Source organism: Arvicola amphibius, chromosome 3, assembly GCF_903992535.2.
Source record: "Arvicola amphibius chromosome 3, mArvAmp1.2, whole genome shotgun sequence".
In the NCBI taxonomy this organism is placed as follows: Eukaryota; Metazoa; Chordata; class Mammalia; order Rodentia; family Cricetidae; genus Arvicola; species Arvicola amphibius.
In genome coordinates, this window is record NC_052049.1 from 12,074,481 (window position 1) to 12,098,915 (window position 24,435).

The 24,435-nt window shown below is 47.1% G+C and overlaps 1 protein-coding gene across 1 annotated transcript in view; it reads right to left on the reverse strand.

Moving 5' to 3' along the window:
* The window catches only part of Myo10 (myosin X), a 201,753-nt gene that overhangs the window by 145,352 nt on the left and 31,966 nt on the right, over nucleotides 1–24,435 (reverse strand). Inside the window, exon 2 of the mRNA XM_038321829.2 lies at nucleotides 5,938–6,036. Coding sequence (XP_038177757.1) covers nucleotides 5,938–6,036 — 99 coding nt within the window. The remainder of the gene's footprint in view (nucleotides 1–5,937; nucleotides 6,037–24,435) is intronic.

Consider the following 24,435-nt stretch of genomic DNA (forward strand, 5'->3'; position numbering starts at 1 on the left):
TCACAGCAAAGAGCTGTGTGTACAACAAACCTTCCCAGGAGCAAGAAGACCCAGCTACTGGAAGCACAGACTCAATCCTAGAAGTCAGCAAAGATGAGGGGTACAGGTTAGAGGAACGCCTGAGTCCAGACAAAAAGACCAGGAAGATCAAGCCCTAGGGTTGGTGAGAAGAGGTGTGTTCAGTGGACCAATGAAGGAAAAGTAGGTCACAATTTCAGGGGAGGAAAAAAAAAAGCCCTGACCCAAGGTAGAAGCCATCTGCTCTCTCTTTAATGTGTGTGTATTCTACCCAGTCTTCATTGAGGCCAGCAAATGCTGCTATCAGAGACCTCATAACCTTCTTTCCCAGTAGGAGGCAGAGGGGACCCAGATGCTCAGACAAATGGAGCTAGGCCGGGAGGGCGAAAGTCTTGTTCTTGAAGACAAGGACCAGAAGTGAATGGGATTCCAAATCCACTCGCCCTAAATTCAGTTAAGTGAATGGAGAAAGCAGTCCCAGAAATCAGAGAGGCCCGCCCAATGGCATCAGACAAGGACACAGGAAGGATGCTGTGCCCTTGGCAAATTAAATCTCCAACACTGGGCACTCCCCATGTTCCTTGGTCCAGCACCATGGCTGGAAGTGTTTGCCACTGGAAATGGCTTCTGCTTCAATGTGGCTTCTCAAGTTTATAGATCAGCAACCCTCAGGTCCTAATATTACAGACTTTGAAAGAAAGATTTAGAAAAAAACTCAATACCTACTAACTATCCCACCTCTAGGAAATGAGAAACATAGTTTATATATTTCTGGAGTCAAGAAGACCCCCCCCCCCGCCCCGCCATATTGTTATCTCATTCCGTGCCTTTGAATGCATATGGATGATTTGTACACTTCCTAGGCAGAACTTAGAGGGTGCACCCCCCTCCCCCATGATGCTTGTATGTACTTCTGCTCTCTCTGGTCTTTTCAGACTGAGAGCACTGCGCTGGTGAGATGGCTCAGCCAGTGAAGAGGACCTGAGCCTGAACCCCAGGACTGGTAATGTGGAAAAGAGAGAAGTGATCCTGTAAGATGTCTCCTGATTTACACTTACACACACACACACACACACACACACACACACACACACACAATTTTAAAACTATGTAAGGCCAGGGAACTGCACCTGAGCAGAGGAGATCACTAGAACCTGACTTTTTGTCCCAGCATCTGGCTTTTAGAGTCATTGCATCCTAATGATACACTGCAACAATTTTACTTTGATAGCACAGATGTTCCTAAACTCCTTTTCCTCCCAGCTTCCTAAGTCAAGTTATTTCCTGGCAAGCCTCCGCCTTGTCCCACACTTCAATACCCTGCAGTTCCTCTCAGGCTACCTGGGGGGTGTGGGTGCAGCAGCTGCCGCTCCCTACTTCCCGTCCCAGCAGAGAAAGGAGTTGGTCCAGGACATCTCATTCTTTCGTCCTGCAGACTCCACCAAGACAGCTGCGTTGGTGGACAGCTGGCCTAGCGTGTGAAGCCTGGAATGCAGCCTCCCGGCTGTCAAAGGCCTGAGTGTTCCTCAGCTTCAGAGATGACAACTCAGCTTAAGTGCCAAAGATCTGCACGGTCCCTTCTGACTTCTGATCACCTAGAATTAAAGCCACTGAATTCGAGTTGTCCAGCTCCCAGGGCTAGCTCTGACAGATGCCTTCCTATGGGGCTGCTTCAGGGCTTGGGTCCAGCCTTCGCAGGTCTGGGGAAGATCTCTCAAGCAGACAGCAGCATGCCCAGACACTTCACTGAGGAGCAGGAGTGAAGAGGACAGAAGCTACCCATGTCCACAAGATGTTCAGAGCACATAAGGCATTTATAAGCTTGAGGAAGACAAAAGAGTTTCGGGAGGGGTGGAGCAACATAAAAGTAGCTAGGGCAGAAAGAAAGCAAAAGAATAAAAAATAAAACAAGTGTGAATAAAAAGTCACTGCACTAATTAGCTCAGTCCTAGGCTGCACAGAATTAGGCCCACAGCAGGAACTACACCGCAGGTCAATCTCGAAGGTCAGATTAGAGCTGGCATGAAGGGGGAGGCATAACTATTGTCCTCAGTGTGACTGGAAGAGTTCTCTGCCAGGGGAGAGAGACAACTCAAACACCCGAATGGCTTTTCCTGACAGTGTAATAAAGTGAGACTAGCCCTTTAAACCAAATCTAATTATACTTGTTGGAAATCAACAGACAAGGAAATGAAAGAGGGCACCGACTTGTAGATTTGGGATAATCATATTCTCCACCAGTAAATATCTTAGAAGGTGCAGGATAAAGATAATTCAGATAGAAAACCATTGCAATCCTTGCAGATAGATTAATAGCCTGGATGAAGTCAACTGAAGTAAATACAACAACAAACAACCCCTTAAAATGCAATTAGGTAAACTGATACTACTGTAAGATATTTCAGAGCAATGAAATTAGACATTTTCTAGATAAAGATAATACAATAAAATTTCAATCTCCCCTAGTGAAAAATCTAATTGAGAATATAGTCCCCCATTCTACACTTCCCTGGAGGGTGCTCGTGTGACTCTCAGTACACCTCCTGAGTGTTATAGAAAAGATAAAGCTCAGTGTGAGCTTGCTCCCTCACCGGGGTGATCTCAGCTATGTTTGCGCTCCGCAGAAACAGACATGGTGACCCGCTGTGCAATCTCCTGTTATGAAACTGTCCCAGAGATTGCTGTCCAAGAGCACTGGGGTGGTGGGAAAGAGAAATGCCCCAGCCACCCAGGCTCCGATTTTTTGAATATGTCTTCCCAGTTAGCGATGCCATTTAGGGGACACTACGGAACTTTTGGGAGAACAAGGGAGGGTGTGAGCACCTGGATTTGAGAGTTTTATTACCTTCCCCACCTGCAGCAGCTTGCTCTGTTTTGTGTTGAAGGTGTGAACACTTGAGCTACACGGAGTGTGTGCTGCTTTGCCAGCCTCTGTTGGTTCTTGGCCCAAGCCTGAACCCGTTCTTTGAGTGGCGCCTCACTTTTCCCATACTGGAAACCCTGCAATTCCTACACAAACCACCAAGCTAATTATATGTGCTATATTTGGAGCGACAAACTAGATAACATAAATCATACACCCAAGAACCAACGGCAGATTTAGAGGTCAGGATTTTGTGTTGTTTTCAATGTAGGTACACATTGTTCTGGTTTAGTCCTTCTTAAGCCTGCACTCTATAAATACTGCTCAGAGTGATCCGGCCACCCATCCCACTATGTCACCACTGAGAGCCGCCGCCTACCCACAGGGCCAGCAGAGGATTCATGTGGCACAGACTGTGAGTGCAATTCAGAGCAGTAGCACAGAAAGGCGGTGTTGACCTGGGGAGCAGCTGCCACCTAAGTGAGCTGGGACGAGAAACAAGGCAGGAAGGAAGGACAGTGTGCTGAGTGGAAGAAGCCAGTCTCACAACAGATGCTATACGATGCTGCTCACATGAAGTATTTATCCAAATCAGTGAAGGAAGATGTAAAGTGACTTACCAGAGATTGAGGTGGAAGGGAGGAATTTGTGGATCTGTTTGGGGGGCATCTAGGGTGCCAATGCTGTGGGAGGAACATTCTGAAGACAGGCCACAGAATGTGGATCTATGTAACCACTGGAGTGTACAATGGACAGTGGAGAAGAAGCCTTGTAAGGTTAATGTCACATGTTTTATTTTTATTTATGTATACATGTATGTTTCTGTATGTGTACATACCATGTGTGTATGGGTGCTCAGGGGCCAGAAGAGGGCACTGGATCCCCTGGAGCTGAGTTACAGGTGGTGGTGGGCCGCCTTACATGAGTACTAGGATCCAAATTCTGGTCCTCTGAAGAGCAGCAAATGCTCTTAACCACCGAGCCATCTGTCCAGGCCATGTTACATGTTTTCATCATGATTTCATTTTTTAACTTTAAAAAAAAAACAAAGCAGATTTGGAATCAAAACAAAACTGAACAAGAAAAGAATGATAATAAAATTTATTTTATAGTGCTCTCAGGAACACAGTTATGTTGATAGCACGCTATTTAATACTGTCTTCCCTTTTCACATCCTCTAGAGCAGAGCTTGCAGGGCCTGAAAGGAACTGTGCACTCATCTGGGGAAAGTGGGAGGGAAGCTAGACAGTAATGGTGAGGCAGAAAAGCACTGACTAGTCCTGTCGGGAAAAGTAAACATTTTGGAGGTGTTCCTTCCTTCCTGCAGATTTCCTGGACTTAGTTCTGAGCTGACAGATCACGATATATTACCAGAGGATGGTGGGGAAGCAAGTAAACCGGCAACAGCAATGCCCACATTGCAGATGGCTTTTAGAAAGTGGCATCTTTGCCGCTTTCCCAGATCTCCAGATCTACCTGGTAAACAACGAGAGTCCGTCTGACACTCCAAATGAAACAGAACAAGACTAGACAACAGCCCGATGTCACGGCTGCTTACGAATCCAGGATTCGAGAAAGGTTCTCCAAGCGGGCAGTCCCTGTGAAGTTGAGGCTGGCCAGGGAGCCCTTCCACCTTAGACCACAGAGAACTAGCCTTCACCAAACCAAATGGCTGCTGTTACTTCATATTTTAAATCCATGGGGAGCAGATCAAGTCCTGAGGGGATGTGTATTGGTGACATGAGCACAGCCAAGTTAATGACCCCAACACCTCAGACCCATGGCTCAGGGGAATGGAGATGTCTTCCTTTGGTTACAGTTCTGATCTTGCCAGGAAGGATGCGGAAGTATCAATCCATAGCTTCCTCCTCAAAGAGGACTGCAGCCTCAGACTGCTCCCCTAATGAGATCCCCCTACCCAGATTAGCTAACCTGCCTCCTAGGTCAGCGTTGAGTTTCCTGGCTGCTGCAGGGCATCTCCATCAGAGCCCATGGCCTGTGTCCATCGCGGCTTTCCCGTATGTGTGTCTGTCTTCCTTCATTTCCCATTACCCAAGGCATGCTGATCCCTAAACCACACAGGTCAGGGCTCTGAGAGAACACCAGCATCCTAGACTCATCACAGGTATGCCAGGACTTCAATCTGTTGTAAACTACAGTCTGAGTCTGAGTGCTAGTGCACGCTCCCTATCCTGACCCATACATTCACATCTTAACCCCAGTTAATGCCCAGTGCAAGAGCATCGGTGGGTGAGGCCTCAGTGCCGTAAGGGTATTGTGAGGGTGGAGTCCTCAGGATGAGATTATTGCCCCTATAAAAGATCAAGAGCACTGCCTCATTCCTCCCACACCCGAAGACACAACATGCCAGGTCATAGTGAACCAGGAAGTAGAACCCTCTCCAGACGCAGGACCAGCTGGAGCCTTGACCTTGACCTTTTAGCCTCCAGAACTGTGAGAAAAACAACTGTCTGCGGTGTCTGGTCCTGCCATTGGACCACACAGAGGACACTATGGAAGCTTAAGGTTTTCCAGAGTTAAGGACAAGAAAAGCAATCATTAAACATCAATCCTTTGAGTTTTGCTCATAGAGTCTAGCAGGCATGTCCCATCTTTTAACCCGGCAACACGATGGCACCTGCAAAGTTCACAGTCAAGAACCATCAGTCAAGTTGGAGGAATGTTGGGAAGCAATCCCTCAACAGTGGACACTGGAATCGCAATGTCATGCTGGGCTGCATGCCCAGCTACTCCTCAGGGAGAAAAGAGACACAGGAAGGAAAGCCAGCAACTGCTGTGTCCTTCTACCCTGCACTAGTTGGGACTCTTGCTGCTCTCCTTTTGTGAAGATGGTGTCCTACCCACCAGACACAAGGCACACGTTCCAAATGCCATGCCCTCCTGGGCTCTGATTTGTCATTTAGGAAAATCAACGAGAGAGTCGGTCTGCATGTGTTTGTTCTATGTTTATGCCTGTGTATGGGAACCATTTGCAGGTGCCCATGGGTGAAACAGTGGGGCATGGACTTCAGGAAGCAATGGGGACTTGTCCTTACCTGCCCATAGTCTGTCTGGAAGACCACGACGCCTTCTGCGCAGGAATTTACAGTACTTGGAAAGTGCTGGCCATTTTCTCTCAGCCAGACCCGTGTTCCCTGGAAAGAAAAAAAATTGAATTATGAGTTCAAATGGTATTCTGTCACAAAACACCACTCTGAAAATCACCATGACTCCTACAGAGCTTTAAAAGGCCAACGTGGGGCCTGGAGAGAGGGCTCAACACAGGAGAGCACTGGCTGCTCTTCCAGAGGACCCAGGTTCAATTCCCTGCAGGTGACACCTCACGACCTTTTGTTCCAGGGGATCTGATGCCCTCTTCTGGCTTATGTGGGCACAGATACACGGTGTAGTGACATATGCAGGCTAAACACCCATATACATAAAAAGATATAAATAAATAACATTTTAAGAGTAATCTGTGTAAAAAGCAAATGTCTTTCTCATGCAAGCCAAGAAGCAATGGTTGAGAGCTTATCTACAACCTTCTTCCATCCCTGGGTGCGACAAGTCCCACCAGGCAGACAAAGCAAAGAGGACGACATCCCACGTCCCTACTGTGCACATGACACACCCAGATGATCTCATTTGACCCCCGGCACCCAGGAAACAGGAATTATCACCACCCCTATATCACAGAAAGAGAAACTGAGGCTTACAGATAAGTACTCAAGACGCTAAGACTGAGCAGACTTGAACCTGGAAATAGGCTTCAGGGGCCACACTTCTACCCAGGCCACTATCTCGGTGCTGGTGCCTCCCACCTGCCCAGGTCATGCTTCACACGTGTGTCCGCTTGAGGAACATTAGCCCAGTCCACTGGCATTATCTGTCCTAAAATTCCCAAGTCAACAGGAATCCTCAATAGAGGGATTAAACTGCCCAATAAACACAGTCTTTCGGTGTGAACTTTGCTAGGAACTCACTAGACACCTACAAGGCTGCAGCCCAGACAACTACAGCTTATGGAGTTTATGCTTTAAGACTGGATTATTTCATTTTTTAAAAACTGATCTTATTTCCATTTTTATTGCCCTGCCAAACAAATGACCAGTGGTTTAAGCAGTAGCCCAAAGAGGTCACAAATGATGCCTTCCACTTTCTACCTTTTAAAAATTGTATTCTATCTGCAATCCCATGTAAATGTGCAGTGACATGAAGTTGAGCGCATGGGCACTCAAAGGCCAGAAGAAGGGGTCAGCTCCCCTGAAGCTGTAGTTCCGGGGAAGGTTGTGAGCCTCCTAAAAGGGTGCTGGGAACTGAACTTGGGTCCTCTATGAGAACAGTTTATGAGCTATCTCTTCAGCCCCAACTGTTCAAATTTCTGAAGCCACCACCTTTCCACTTCACATTGGTGGTATCTGTCTCCTTAAGATATTGTGCATGTGTGAGACACAACCCAAAGAATGACCGTTTAGGGAGTAGAAAGGGGGCTGGCGGGAATGAAGGAGGAGGAGTGGGGAAGGGTGGTAAGCTGGGGTGGGGATTTTGTATATTAAACTAAAGATTTAATTAACTCCCCCTCCCCCAAAAGAAGCACATGTGTTACTCGGGTCAAGAAAAAACCCTCATATGCCAAATCCATTCAGAAACCACCCATCAGCAATGAAAACATAACAAGGGGATCACTTTAAGTAGGAAGTTATGCATTTAACATACATATGATTTAGCTCGTTCTCTATTCCTAAAAAGAATAATCTGGAAGATGTAAGTCTGACTTATTTCTTCCCTTCACACAGATGAGACCTTATTTAAGATCCTTCAGTTGGGACCAAAAGCCTTTGCTGCCACCACTGTTTTCAGGGCCCCCCAGTAAGTCGGCTTGGCCAGTCAAGCTGAACCCAGAGGTCCCAGCGGGAGGGGCCGCGTGTTCAGGACTTTTAAGCACTTTTGAGATCAAGGTGGCCAGAGGACATATGAGTGACAGAGTCCCTTCCCCACTGCCTCACATACTTGACTCTCCAGGGAGCTTTGTGACTGCTGGGACTCAGGGGAGGACTCTACGGAAGGCCCTCTCTTTCTGAGGAAGGCCCTCTCTTTCTGAGCGTGTTGGTTGTTTGACGTCATCTCTAGTTCATTAGCCATCATCCGCAGGGGTCTGGAATCCTCCACTAAAACGGTGGGAAATGGCATCAAACACCAATATGAAGTGCCCCACTTAAATCCCGAGGACTATTTAAAGAACACATGTGCCAACTGGGCCAACTTCCTTTCCCCCTCAGGCCTGTCACATCCCTCTGACTCCCCACTTTGAGCTGAGCCACTGGGAACACATGGAAAGAAAGACACCAGGCTGTCAATCCTGACTTCTTTATTAGCAAACAGCTGCTTCCAAAAAGAACATTTACCTCAGACAGCCGCTAAGACTGTTCTCTCAAATGTCACTCCGTACCCTAACTGCAAAATTCTAGGAAAGGGCTTCTAAGTGCCTGAATGACTTTATTCATTCTTTTTTTTTTTTTTTTTTTTTTTTTTTGGTTTTTTCGAGACAGGGTTTCTCTGTAGCTTTGGAGCCTGTCCTGGAACTAGCTCTTGTAGACCAGGCTGGTCTCGAACTCACAGAGATCCGCCTGCCTCTGCCTCCCGAGTGCTGGGATTAAAGGCGTGCGCCACCACTGCCCGGCTTTTATTCATTCTTTTTAATTTGTGCGTTATGGACTGCAATGCTTGAAAGTTTTGAAAGATCTCCAAACATACACACACATATCCACACACGAATACATGCACACATGCATGCACAACCATGCAGACATGTACACACGTGCACATAAACAGGTATGTACACACATTAACATAGACACATGTATGAACACACAGATGAATACACACACACATCTCCAAGACTATACATGGTAAGACATCTCACTAAGGTTAAAATATGAAACAATAAATCATTTTCATATTCGTCCCAAGACCAGGAGTGCCTGCCAGGATTCTCACCTGCATTTACTTTCAACAACACCACCACCAACAAAAAACCCTCACAGGTCCATATCCTCATTGATTAACTTTGTCTGTTTCATAAGAATGAAGTATCTTATCCATTATCAAATTAGCATGCATTTAGCTCATGGGGTTGGGAGATGGTTCAGTTGGTAAAGGGCTTGCGTGCAAGCCAGATAGCCTGAGGTCAGAACCCCGGAATGCATGTGAAAAGCCAGGCACAGTGGCATACAAGTCTAATTCCACTGCCGGGCCACCGGCCAGATAGTAGAAAGTAATTGATGCGCATTAGCTTCAGTGAGAGACTCTCTCAAAAAAAAAAAAAAAAAAAAAAGAAAGTGGAGGATGATTGAGGAAGACACACGACAACACTGACCATTGATTGGCCCCTACACACATGCACACACCCCTATACACAGACACACAGCACACATGCAAGTACCCCTGTACACACACACACACACACACACACACACACACGAGACCAGGGATAATATAAACTTCTACAGGCCACAGGAACATGCTCTGACCCTGTGTGCAGCTCCTTAGCCATAGAGTCTTGTCTTCCAGAAGTTTTCTCCCCCAGCTCGGTGTTGACACTGGCTGCCTGCTCCCTGATCAAACACACAGCGTAGCTGTGTCCAAAGGTCTTTCCAACAGGTGTGAAGTGCTGTTGATAAGGGACCTTCATGAGATTTCAAACTCAGGGTCTGCCAGGTTCCCTAAATCTGTACCCAGAAGTTATCTTCAAAGGGAAGGAAAGAAAACTCACTTAAAACACTCTTTGTTCTTGGAAAATGTATAAACCCATGACTTCCGCAGAATCCACAAAGCAAACTAAAACTCTGAAATGGACATTCTTGCATAGACTGATCCTGGTGGTTTCCCTGGAGTCCCCAGTCTTCCCACTTCCACTGCATTAGAGCAGGACGCGTATGCCCAGGTCTAGAAGAGGCCACCCACAAGCACTTGGATTTAATAAGTTCACAAACGGACATTTACCAGACCATCCAAATCTGAGCGGGGAAGAAACTTTGCCCACCATATGTAAACTATTATAGTCTGACATTGTTAAATAGGCTGATAATTTAATACACAATACAGGCAACCTACCATATGGAGAAAGCTCACAATTTGGGGGGGGGGGGTAATGCCTTTATAAGCAAGTGGAACATGCTGAATCCTAACATATATATTTTATTAAAACTCAGACACGTTTTCCTCTTAAAATCTCAGATGGATAAGTGAGCGTTAAATTTAACAGCTAAAAACTTCTGAGAACATAGCATCCAGTAATGTTTGTGCAAAACAAAGCCTTGTGTAGAACTGTGCATCGCCTCTAATCTTCAGAAGAATCCTGTAGAAAGGCAAGGGACACATCCCTTTCTTCAAAAGTGGGGTTCACAGGAATTTGTCTTTGGATGACCAGTGTTTTCCGGGAGAGAATAAAAACACTCTGCCAAATGTTGGTGAAGATGCAGAGAAACTAGAGTAATAGAAAGTACATCCACTGTAAACCTTGCTCAACCTAGACGTAGTAGGGAGGGCCTTGGACTTTCCACAGGGTGGGGTGCATGGCACCCCCTTAGGGTTGGAGGGGGGAGGGTCTGGGGGGGGGACTTGGAGGAGGGGAGGGAGTGGGTATTTAGATTGGTATTTTTTAAGTAATAAAAAAAGGAAAAAATAAAGTATCTTTAAATTTCAGTCTAGGAAGGAAGGAAGGAAGGAAGGAAGGAAGGAAGGAAGGAAGGAAGGAAGGAAGGAAGGGAAAGAAAGAAAGAAGTGCATCCACTTTGGAAGCTAGTCAGGCAACCTCTTAAAAACATAAGCAAAGACTTACTATAGATAAGTCTCCAGCCATCCAACCCCTAGACACTGACAAGGAGAGAAGAAGAAGAACTCTAAGATAATCTAACCTCCTGAGAAGGAAAGCATTAAACAAGTCTGTGATAGGGGATATTGACTGGTAATTACACAGGATCTAGAACCACCCAGGAGGCAGGCAGGCCTCAGGCACACCTGTGAGTGGTTCTCTTGATAGCCTTCCCAAAGACGGAAGGCCCCTGTAAAGGAAGATAGCATCAAGCCCTGGCTTGGGTCCTACACTATATAAATAACGTAAGGAGTATTTATCCTTCTCAGCTTCCTGGCTGCAGGTACAGTGTGACCAGCTGCTTCCAGCTCCTTCCTTTCCTCACTACTGACTGTGCCCTTGAACTGTGTGAGCCAAAGTAAACCCCTCCCCCTAGTTGTTGGGTTTTTCAGCACAGCCACGGAAAAGGGACCCAGACAGAGCCTGTGTGCAAGAACTTAGAGCAGGATTACTTATAGCAGCCAAGCACTGAAAACATCTCAGGGGTCTACCGATTAGCGCAGGAACAGGGAAAACACGGCAAGTTCATATATGACTCCACACGGTAATAAGAAAAACAAAATCTCTGATATGATCAGTGGTTTCTCCAGCAAGGATGGGTCTCAGAAACACTGTGAGAAGTGGAAGAGGCCAGACAAAACGGTTCCATATGGTAGGCTTCCATGTCACAGATTTTCTTCTGAAAAGGGTAAATCTCAGACAGGGAAGGTACATGAACTGTGTCTTGCACAGAGGTACAGATATACCCAAGGTCATTTCAAACAATTTAAGCTGTTTAAAAAAAATTGACCAGCTTGAATACTTCCTACTGGCATGTAAATATATTCCTTACCTTCTACAGTAGAAAACCAAACACATTCCTACAATTAAGCAATGGAGAAATCAAGACACAATACCCAAAAGAAAATCCACAAGGAGTAAGTATAAAGACCATATGTTACACATTGAAACTTTGAAGACCTCACATTGAATTCATTTAGTCTCTACTCAGCGTTAACAAAGGCCCCCTCAGGCAGACTGCGGTGTGCTCAATCCCCCCTGCCTGAGGGGCTCCATTAGCACCTCCCTAGGTACTGAATTCTACCGGAACTACCTGGCACGCTCATTCATTCTCCAAAGTCTAAGGCTCCTTCCGACCCGTGGGGCAAAATGAGGTAATAGTACAAAGCCTGAAGTCATGAAATAATCAAAGTCCTTTGCCCCCAAATTCTTAATCCCTGAAGTTAAGGGGATAGCACCACCAAGATTTTGCTGTCCTTTAAAATGTTCCTACTTCTGACTTTAAAAATTACTTTCTTCCCAGATTGGAATAAATCTAACGTTTGTTCTCACCACAGAGACACTACAGAGAACACGCTAAGCAAAGCACACACATGGGTCTCAGCGCTAGGTCAGGGTGGCTGTCCCTCACCTGGGCTAGGGAAGGTACCCAGATGAGTATTATCTAGTGACTTCCAAGCCACAGCTGCAATTCGTTTCTGATGTGTGGTGTGTTCTTGTTCTTTTTTCTTAAAGACTCAGGAGAGGGCTGGTGAGGTAGCTCAGGTGTTAGAGTGCTTCCCTAGCACCCACAAAATCTGGACGTCTCAGCACCATATAAAATGGGCATGGTGGCTCGTGCTGCTGGAGGGATCCGAGTGAGAGGACAAGTCTTGGGGACGTGAACACCCCAGTTGGAGAAAGTACATCACTGAGGCTGGGCTTCTGAGCTTTCAAGCAAACTTGCCTTCCAGTCCCGTCTGTCCCTGCCCCTGGGGTGGTGTCGTGTGTGTGTGTGTGTGTGTGTGTGTGTGTGTGTGTGTGGCCTCCCACCACCGCATCTCTACCTGCCCTTTGTGTTTAGAGACAGGAGCTCTCACCTGCAGCTACAATGCCCTGCCATGCCCAACACAGCCATGCTTCCTGCTGGGCTACTACTCTGCCCATGGAATACTAAGTCCCAAATAAACCCTCACTTATAAGTTGTTTCAGACATGGTGTTTTGTCTAAAAAGGAAAAGTAAGTATAACAAGACACCTGTAACTCCGGTGCTGGTGACATGAAGGAAGGAGGGTGAGATGGTCCATCCTGGACCACACAGGGTTCCTTCCAGTCCTACCTCAGGTACACTCAACTGTCCCCCCCCCCCCGTACCTCCAATTACTCAAGACTCATGGAACTTCAGAACGGACATGATAAACTGATATGACTATTCAAATCTATAAATAGTGCAGCAACCAAACTTTTCCTCGTTTTGTTTGTATCAGTCTGACTTCCAGGGTGTAGAAGCCTGGCTGGGATGGGGGATGGGGATCCTTGTTCCTAATTCCAGAAACTAATACACTAGTCCTATGGCTTTAAAGAGCACAGTCTCTCCTGGGTCCCAGTACCACCCACACACATCTACGGGAAGAGATTCTTAGTGAATGCAGCAGGTGGGTTTGGTTTTGTTTTTCTTTTTCAACCCCTCACTATGCACACCCACATCAAGGGACACACGACCTTCACAACAGCAGCTTTCTCCTGCAGAGAAAGTCTACGGTAGGGAATACTTCTATCTTGAGCTAGACAAGTTCTTGCTGATAAGGAGCTGCCCTCGTTGAGAAATAACTCTAGGGTCGAAACTTCACAGCCACCGTGAAACTCTGAGTGTTACCAGCTCACCGCTCTTGACCTAATTCTCTGGAAGTGGACTCTGTTACGGTCTCAAGTCTACGGATGGCAACAGTCTCACGAAGCAGAAGCCAGGGAAGCACAGCTAGAGCAGATCCCGTTTCCGGGAACATTAAAGCGGGGTGCACACTCTGCTGTGGCATAATTCAAAATGTGACAAACGCAGCGGGAGGGGCCGCGGGGACAACCGTTTGGTGGGTGCCTAGGGGGTGCCGCTGTTTCCTTCTGCTCTGCTCACCGTGTGCTCTGCTGGTGTGGAGCTGGGTTTGATTTTAATCGAGCCTCACCTTGTAATATCTGTACCAGGATGGCTGGAACTGCACAGACAGCACACCCATTCAGGTCTACTTCATGTCTCTCTTTCTCCCTCTCCCCCTTCCTTCCTCCCTCCCTCCCTTTCTCTCTCCCTCTCTTTTCGAGACAGGGTTTCATTGTATAGCCTTGGCTGTCCTGGAATTTACTCTGTTAACCAGGCTAGCCTCGAACTCACAGAGATCCACCTGCCTCTGCCTCCCAAGTGCTGGGATTAAAGGCGCAGGCCACAGCCATTCAGCCTAATTCAATTCTCGAATGCTTGCAAACCTCAGTGTAAAACCCAGAAAGCTCAGGCTTGGCTAAAGCAAGAATGTGGAGTGAAGTGAAGGGTATAATCACTCATCCCAAAAGAGCATGGGAAAAAGTGCGCCATGGGCCCAGGAGCCAGGGGACCGGAAATGTAAGAGGAGGTTCCAATGGACACCTCCTCCTCTCCTGAGAAGGCCATGTTCTACACTAGCGGGGGCCTGGAAACAGAATAAAAATTACTACAAATGCTCTCCTCAAAGTACTCCAGGGCCTGGGCGCACAGTAGTGGCCTTCACACACCCTCAGCATCCTTTAGGAAGCAAGCAGAGGTGTAGACCCACAAAAGTCCCTGCTGACACGCATTTCCTTTTCTCAGGGCCGCAGGGCTTGGCCCTGAGGCTGGTAATCCTGTGTGAACAATTGACTCACCTTTAACGAGGGAAGTCTCAAATGGATCCAAGGATGCTATAGCTCTGAGTGACACCTGGATGGTTAGTGACTGAGGCCAAGGGAGATCAAAGTCAAGGATCAGGTCAAGGTAGGGTCCCATACTCACTACTTAGGAGAAAACTGCAATAAAGAAAGGGTTGGGAGAGAGAAGTTTGGGAGCCTATGGTTGCTACTATTGGAAATAAATGGTTTAAGAATCCCAAACCTGTACTGTTTTTGGGTGGTGGTGGTGGTGGTGGTTGAGCAATGACAGAGTTTTTCTATTTAGGCAACAGCTGTTGTACAAAACACGGAGAAATACAACTGGGACTCCTCTTGAAGCTGGACCCCACTGGCTGGCATTTCTCATGTTGTGAGGACCTATAACACACTATATACAGTGTAACACACTAGGGGAGGAGAACGTCACCATCAATCTCATCCAACTGCAAACCCTGTGAGGGACAATGACATCCCACCTGCAGACACAGCCACTGGTACAATGGCGGCATGAGTGTGACGGGGTAACCAACCAGTTTTTGCTCAAATTTAGGGCCCACTTCAGAACCTGACACTGTTAATAAAGCCAATAATTAGACACAAGATAGGTCCCAGACTCAAGCGGAGAAACCTATTACTGTTGTTCTGCTTAATGAACATAGTGATTAAAAGACTCTTAATGACACACTGCTATACCCATAGATGAGCTCATTGGTCAGCCCCATCAGAGGAGCTTCTTCTTGTGGTAAATGGGCACAAACACAGAGATAGATCCACAACTGGACGACACGGAGAGTGAGAGACTTTGGAAAGCTTATCCCTAAACAGGATGACTATATTACACTCCTCAAGGCTAAGGAGTTTACACAGAAGAGGGGGCAGAAAGATTGTAAGAGCCAGAGGTTGCGGGTGACTTCGAGGACGTAGCGCTTTCCAGACACAATGGAGCAGGCGCACATGTGAACTCAGAGACTGGCTGCATGCTCAAAACCTGGACAAATTCAAGCCAGGGAAAGTCCCTGCATGGAGAAGGCAGGGGTTGGCACAAAGTCCTACCCCAAATCAGGAAGCCATTCAAACTGGATAGCTGCCGGGAGAGGGAAAAACCCAGTTTCTACAGTGGAGTGACACTAGCCACACTCCAGGGCAGGCCCCACACTCAGAAGTTACCACAAGTCATACTCCACAGTGTGTGTGTGTGTGTGTGTGTGTGTGTGTGTGTGTACTGTGCGTACATGCAGGCATGCATGTGTCATGATGTGTCATGTGGAGGTAAGAGGACAACACAAAGAAGTTGATTCTTCTGTTCTACCATGTGTGACCAGAGAATGAAACTCAGGGCCTTGGCCTTGGCAGGAGGCGTCTTCACAGTGCAGACATCTCGTTGGCCCTCCCGTACATTTCTGTAAGAAGTCAGCCACATCAGCTCATCCATCACCCAATACCCTAAAGGGCGGTGCTTCACAAACAACTCGGAAATGCACCTACAAAGGTATGTGGCTCCGAAGTAACCGCTCAGTGGGCAAGCACTTGCCACACGGATCTGAGAACCTGAGTTTGCATTCCTAGAACCCATGTAAACAGGGCCACAGCAGCGCACATCTGTAATACCAGCACGCTCACGGTCCATCACTGAGGGAAGACAGGGCAAAAGCTTAGGGAGGAACCCGGACCAGACACCATGGAGGAAGGCTGTGCATTGGCTGTCTTGCTGGATTAGATCCACCTGCCTGTAAGTGTTGTCCATAGTAGGCTGGACCCTCCCACATCAATCACAGTTCAAGATAATTCCTCAGAAAGTGTTTATGGGTCAATCTGATTGGCATTGCCTCTTCCCCGGTGACTCCAGGTTATGCTCTGCTGGCAAAAAGTTAACCAGCACCTCGGTATGGTTGACAATGAGTCAGGTCTGCCTACGCTTATTATCACACAGTTCTCTTTGCCCCAAGCCTGGTCCACAGGAGGGCTCTCCAGTACACAAGGATCACGTGACATTCCATTCTTCCCACTCCTGTGCGGACTGTAGCAAACTCTATCACCACCATCAGAAAAAGTCATTTTCATAAAGACGACCGCAGGCAACGTATGAACAGAAGCGGGTGGGAAAGGAGGGGGTGGGAAAGAGAATAGTAACAGGTCTATTATTACCAATAAAGTACCCTATACTCAGTGTTCCCCAGGTAATGATACAAAGCCTCATTGGCTTCCCACACTCCCAATCAAAATCAAAACCACAAAAAAGAAAGCCGCGTGGCAAGGTGTCTAGTTGGGAGTGTGTGCTGCTACAAACGGTTTCTTCCCATGGCCAAGTCAGCCCTGCTTCTTATATCTTATTTCCTTCACCTTCCTCACAATTCCTGAAAACACCAGGCCAATTACTCATTTGAACTACAGAGACAAGAAAAAAAATCCCAGAAACAAGCAGACGCTGAAAGAAATCATCCTTGTCCAAATTACTGAATCTAGCCCCAAACCTGTAGAAACAAGACGGGGCAAGAAGCAAAGATGGAGCGCAAACCACCCACAATGTCTCTGCAAGCTATGCGTGGATACCCGCAGTTCTCTCCTCCGTGGAAGCTGGTCTGGCTCCCAGCTTCCAACAAGCCTCACCTTCTTTCCTCGAAACCTTTCCCTGCTAGGAGTCAGGAACCAGGGAAGATCTGACGGGACAATAATTCCCTCTGCTGAGCAGACAGGGATACACACCACGCTCAATAGAGCACCTTCCCTCCCCAGCCTCTGCTCCCTGGTGAATAATTACATAAGGAAACAATCACGTGATCCAGGCAAGAAAGAGAAGTAGATAGACAGTGTGAGGATGCAAGAATCTTGTAAATTCCAGGGGCTGAAGAGACAGCTTGCCATCAAGGTCACTTGCTGTTCTTGCAGAGGACCCAGTTCTATTCCCAGCACCCATGTTGAGCGGCACACAACGGACCACAAATGCACCTCCAGGAGATCCCAGTGCCTTCTTCTGACCCGTGTAGGTACCCCCATTCATGTGCACGTACTCACAGAGACATGCAGGGAAAAGTAAACCTCTAAAAACAAGAAAACAAAACTATTCTTCCAATTGCATAAACTGTCTAAGATTAGATGAACCGCCTCTTTAAGGGAAGGGCATTCCAGATGCAGCAGGAGCTGCAGCAGCAGAGTCCTGTAAAGGCAGCGCAGACCGTGTGGATCTATGGGCCAGTGGACAGTTCCAGACCGTGTGGACAGTCCTGCGGATCATGGTGACGGATGGCCTGTCCCTTATTTCCTAATTCACAGGCCTTTCCCACTCTTGGCAAGAACATTTTTTTTCTTACAAAAAGAACTACAAATAAACAAAACCGATAAGAGCATCTTAATGAAATCCTGATTGTGTTCTGGCTACCATATGCCTTTGGAAAAAAAAATATACAAACTTACTAAGACCGAGGGCTTGTTGTTACTTCATAAAAACGAATGACCCTGAAGAACAGTAGGATGCAAGAGCCCTGAGAACAGCTAGCTCCTTCTCATTCCAGTTTCACACATTAATAAACTTCTTCCCAGAAGCCTACTGAGCTCCAAAACCAGTTAATGCTTGTCACGAAATCGTTATTCCTGAATTACAAGTACACAAGAGATTATCTAGTTCAATTTAAAACAACAGACAAAAACCTTGTACAACATAGCGGTAAACATACGGAGAAATTAGAACCCTGCGGTTGCCACAAGAACAACCTGTAATGACCCACCCACTGGGGGGAAATCTGTGAGGCCCTCTAAAGAGAAACATGACATTCCCACGTGGCCCAGGAATCCATTTCTAGGTGCACATCCTACAAGAGTGAAATGGCAATGTCCACAGACACGCACCCAAATGGTCACAGCAGCGTCGCTCATGACACCCGGAAGGAGAGATACCGTGAGATGTTATGATCTAATAAACAAAGTTTGACTGAAGATCAGAATATAAAGTTAGCCCCACTATTCGGCCACACAGGCCAGGCAGTGGTGGCACACACCTTTAATCCCAGCAGCCACACTAGTTAGCCACAGAGGCCGGCGGTGGTGGTGCACGCCTCTAATCCCAGCACTGGAGAGGAATAAAAGGCAGGATGAGACAGGAGCTCGCACTCTTTTCAGCCTGAAGATTTCAGAGAGGTACGAGCTCTCTAGTGGCTTGGCTGATTTGCTTCTCTGATCTTTCAGCTTGAACCCCAATACCTGTCTCTGGGCTTCTATTACTCATGCTAGAGAAACACACCGAGTGGAATAGGTTTTTTATGTGGGATATCCATGAATGGAAAATGACTGAGCAGTGAAGAACCGACACGGTCTGAGCAAGCTTCGGAAGCATGATGCTAAGTGAAAGGCTGTGGTCACAGAGGCGCACATACTGTACCTATCGTGTAAGTTCACTCCCGTGACATGACCAGGAGGGATTTTACTAAAGGCAGATGATAACCAGAACACGACCAGGATTTCATTAAAATGATCCATATGGACAAAAGGCAGATGGATGGTCGCCTGGCACAGAGGTAGGAATGATACTAAGAGGGACATCATTGGGGGGATGTACAAACGCTTACGAACTAGATGATGGGGATGGCTATACAGTCTCACGCAGACAGTAGAGGCCACTGAATTTCTACTCCAAACATAGGATATGTGAATTGTATCGCAAATAGGAAGATCAAAGAGAAAGAAGGGGACAGAGAGGGAGGCAGGCAGAAAGATGCTCAGGGAGGCAGGAAGGGAGGGGTAGGGAGGAGAGAATGACTGCGAAGGATAACTGGTAGCCTTCCACGTGACCAGCCTTTGCCGTAATGGGAAGCAGAGTATGGATTAGCTATTACTGACATATATAAACAACCTAACCTTCAGAAGACATCTGGAGCAACTCACATGTGTAGCTGAGGACTACTACTAATCGCTTGAGGACACTACGAAACAAGGGACCAGTTCGCTTGTGCGACTGGCGGACGGCTAGAGTTCCCAGGAGTACGTTCACGGGAGAGAGCTACCGAGCTTCAACTCTGCAGACGTTTCTACCCAACAAGGCAGTTGTCCATATTCAAGTCCTGTTCTTGCCACCTGCTTGAGTCACACCCAGGTCCCAGGACTTTAATGTAACCTCTTCCTCAAAGCCTTGCTGAGGGCAGGGGAATATACAGGCCTCATTTATCTAACCATATACCCCGGCTTTCCCTCCAAACCATCAAAACTACAGCTTCACCTGCCACCAGTTATGAAGCATCTAAAAATAACTTAGTCATTTAAAAATAATCCATCAGGAACAGGGGCGGGGGGGGGGGGAAGAGGGGAGGGGAGGACAGCCCAGCCGAGCCCGGAGCAACGCACGCCTACATGACATCAGTGTCTGCATTTGTTCCTCTTGGTAGCAGCCAAGACTTTATTTAAATCAATGTATTTCGCTCCTGCTTGAAACCCACCCTCCTTCCTCTTTGGTTTCCTGGGATTTGGAGACCACATGACACTGCTGTTGAAGCAGGCGGGTGCTCGGGCCTGCGTGCCGGCTCAGCAGGTAAAGGTGATTGCCAGCAAGCCTGACAACTTGAGTTCAATCCCCAGGACCTACAAATAGAAGAGAACTGACTTCCACAAACTCTCTTCTGCCCTCCACCTCTGTGTGGTACCATATGGGAATGTGCACACACCCAAAGAAAACAAATATTAAAATATTTTTTTTAAATCTTCAAAAAATAAAATTAAAAAGAAGCTGACAATGCAGCTGAGTAGAAATGTGCTTAGCATGTGCAAGACCCTGGTCCTTCCCCTAGCACCAAAACAACAACAAAAAATAAACATTCTGCCAGCCCACTCCTAGGCATGGAAATAGAGCAAGACTATAGAGGTCCAAATAGAAATGGCCCCCAGAGACTCCTGTGTTTTAATGCTTGGCCCTATCAGGAGGTATGGCCTTGTTGGTGTAGGTGTAGCCTTGTTGGAGTAAGTGTGACCTTTTTGGAGTAGGTGTGGCCTTTTTGGAGTAGGTGTGCAGGCTTTGAGGTCTTATGTGTTCAAGCTACACTTAGTGCACTCTCTTCCTTCTGCTGCCTGCGGATCAAGATGTAGAACATTCAGAACTCAGCTCCTTCTCCAGCACCATGTCTGCCTGTACACTGCCATGTCCCACCATGAAGATAATGAGCTAAACCTCTAAAACTGTTAAGCCAGCCCCAGTTAAATGTTTTCCTTTATAAGAGTTGCCATGGTCGGGCTGGAGAGATGGCTCAGAGGTTAAGAGCATTCCCTGCTCTTCCAAAGGTCCTGAGTTCAATTCCCAGCAACCACATGGTGGCTCACAACCATCTGTAATGGGGTCTGGTGCTCTCTTCTGGCCTACAGGCATACACACAGACAATATTGTATATATAATAAATAAATAAATTTTTTTTTTAAAAAAAAAAAAAGAGTTGCCATGGTCATGGTGTCTCTTCACAGCAACAGAAACCCAAAATGAGACAGAGATCAACCGTTCTCACAGACAGGGCCTCTCCACCAGCCAGCAAATTCTCAGAGCAAGGACTGTGATCACACAGATAACCTTCACAAGCCAACAAAACAGAGTTAGGGGGCACACATAGGCATGATGTTCCTCCAAAGTAAATGGTTCATTTTAGAAAGCTTGGGAACACACTAAGAAGTAGCAAAGATACTACAAGAAGTCCCTGTTTACACCGCCACCACACGCATCCTCTGTCACAACAGACTGGGAACAATGAGGTTCTTGATCTACAATCCGTTTAGACTTCACCAGTTTTCCCGGTCTCCCTTTCCTATCTCACAGCTCCTCCAGGACATTGTGTCTAGCGCTGTACCTCCCTGTCCCAGTCTCTTGGGCCTTTCTTGTTTGATGGCCTTGACAGCCTTGAGGACCGCTGGTCAGGTGCTTGCGGCATGCCCCTCAGTTAGCGAGCCTGGGGAATGTTGTGGCTGAACTGTGGTGCAGTCTCGCGACCTGAATGTATTCCCCAAATTCCACATGCTGGAGACTTGGAACCCCCTGGCTAAGAAGGTGAACAGGTACTGAAGCAGCGGCTTTGTCAAGGAGTTCTCTAGAAACCCTGCTCTGTGTCCCCAGTGATGTCCTCGGTCAAGTCATGAAGAAAGAGGCCCTCCCCATCCGCCCTGGGGGCTCACCTTCAGAACTCTGAGCTAAATGAACTAATTTATTCTTGGCAGATTACCTGATCTCAGGTACTTTATTTTAGCAATAGAAAATAAACCAGGACCATAGGTTTTCAGTGATGACTCAGTCCTGAATGTCATACCAAACTGCCTTGCCAGAGCCTTTACCACACCTTCACCATGAGTTGCTACATACAGTAAGCTCTAGGATCCTTTTATATGTGTGGTATATATTATATATATAGATATAGATATAGATATATTATTTTTGGTCGTCACCAGAAATGGAAAAATAAATACAACCTACCTCCCAGAAGCCATGGAGCTAAAATAAGAAGCCTGAGACTGCAGATGGGCAAAAGAATTGGAGCTTTTGTTCAGTGACGCGGGGTCTGAGGTGTTCCGATGAGATGAATTTAAACTCTATGCCACAAGAAATAATTTGGGAAATGTCTTCAGAGTACTAGAATCCAGCATGTGCATGACAGAGACAAAGACAGACTGCAGACAGACAGATAGAGAGGAGCAAGGAGGCAGCCTGCCAGGAACAGGTTATGGGGGCTGAATGGACCAAGTTCCTATGGGTAAGTGGAAGTCTGGAGCTGAAAGGGCCAGTTTTCTGCCAAGTGTCAACCTAGGTTGAGACACCCTGTAAATTGGCTTACACAGTTCCCCTTAATCACCAGCCATAAACTATTAACAGCACCACATGGCTCAACAATGGAGGCATTCACCTTTGTCTAGCCCAGGAACAAACAATCTAAGACACCTCACCCGCCCAGCCCTGGAAGCCACTGAGGACCCAAATCACCCCTGTTGCCAATGAAATGCGGACAAATGACTTCCACAAACAATACCATGCATTGGTTTCTTTCAAATTGCGCTTACAAGACACAGCACACATGCACAGCGCCACTGCCCCATCTGTGAGGGTCAGGGGCTACTTCCGTCACTGTGTCAGTGGTTTTAGCCACTCCACACTTGGAAACCCGCAAGGTCACCAGCTGAATGAGTATGTGGGAGGCTGAGGCTTAGCTGACACACCACTGAGCAGGACACAGAGAATGAGCCAAGTCAGGTGAGCTGCATCTGAGGTCTGCCAAACAAAGCCAGCAGTTCCCATCTGGAGCAGACACAGGAGGCTCTAAGTCACGAACATAAGGGAAGGCAATTTTTCGTAGCTCCTAAGTCATGATCAGCCTTGTTCTTAGCCCCCACCCCCAGGACACAAGGCTCTATGCTAGTGTTTCTCAGTCTGTAGGCTGAATATCAGACATCCTGTATATCAGATAACTGCATTACAATTCCTAACAGTAGCAAAACTACATTTATGAAGTAGCAATGAAATAATTTTATGTTTGGAGGGGTCACCACAATATGAGGAACTTTATTAAAGGGTCGTAGCATTAGGAAGGTTGAGAACCACTGCCCTGTGTGGACCCAAATGACCATAGTCCAAAACAAAGGCCCCAACTTCCGCCTCTCACTCAGGAAGCTGCTCACCACCTGATGCCCAATGTAAAACGGGACAATGGGCTACACCTAGGACGCAGCTGGTGCCACACAGAGGCACTGTCCCTCACCCAGAGCAGTGCCCTGGGCTAAATTCCAAAAATCCCAACTTTCATAAACCATGACAGCAGGACTAAGCTGTCATGACGAGCGCCATCACTGATTCACACTGTCCCGAACCTAGGCAGCCTGACTCGGCTGGAAGAAAGGGCACAGATGAGAAAACGTGTAAAGAGCTCCAGGAGATCAGGATGCTAGCCGGGCAGTGGTGGTGCACACCTTTAATCCCAGCACTTGGGAGGCAGAAGCAGAGGGATCTCAGTGAGTTCGAGGCCAGCCTGGTCTACCATGACAGAGCTACACAGAGAAACCCTGTCTTGGGGAAAAAAACAAAAGAAAATTCGGGATATTATTCTTAAAACTCACTGTAAGTGGCGGTCCCAGTTGCTGGCTTCTTTGTGTGCAAGACCCTGCTCTCTTTTCTCGGAAAAGTTGAGCCCTGTCTTCCACTTACAGGCAAGAAAAACTACATGCGAAGTCAGCTAATGACTCAGGCCGCGGTCACCAGCCAGCAACAACTCTCACAGGATGGAAGCTTTCATTCTTGCCTTCACAGCAAAGTCAAACCACAGTGGAGTTGGCAGTACCCAAGGACCAACTGGAGGCATTAAAAAAAAAAAAAAAAAAAAAAAAAAATCAGTGTAAGGGCTGAGTCTTCAGTGCTCCGCCAGTGGCTGGAATTCATCTGGCTGGAAAGAGGCGATAAATATTCCAGCTGGGACTGGAGAAGGGCTCCCTTCCCTTGGGATATGCAAATGCACCAATTCAGTGACTATCTTAATAAGGGTTTATTGCTGTGATGACTAAAAGCAACCTGGCTTTATTTGGCTTCCATATCCTGGATCATAATCCATGGAGGAAAACCAAAGCAATGTCAAACTGAGCAGGAACCTGGAGACAGGAGCTGATGCAGAGGCCATGGAGGGGTGTTGCTTACCAACTTGCTCCCCTTGGCTTGCTCAGCCTGCGTGACTAGTCTAGGGTGGTACCACCCAGAATGGGCTGGGCCCTCCCCTATCAATTACTAATTAAGAAAATGCCTTACAGGCTTGCCCACAGCTCAGTTATATAGAGGTGTTTTCTCAGTTGAGGTTCCCTCCAGTCAGATGACTAAGGCTTGTGTAAAGGTGACATAGAACTAGCAAGCATAGCGACTCTCAAATCTGGTCTGACTGGGAAAATCAGCGGCTTTCAGCTAAACAAAGACCCCAGGGCACAAAGCCACGATGCAGGGATGCAGGCAGTAGGTCCTAAAGGGAAAGGCCTCAGTACCAAACAAAGCCAGGGAGGATCGAAGGGGCATTAATATTTTGTGCACAAGATGGAACTCGCTGCTCCT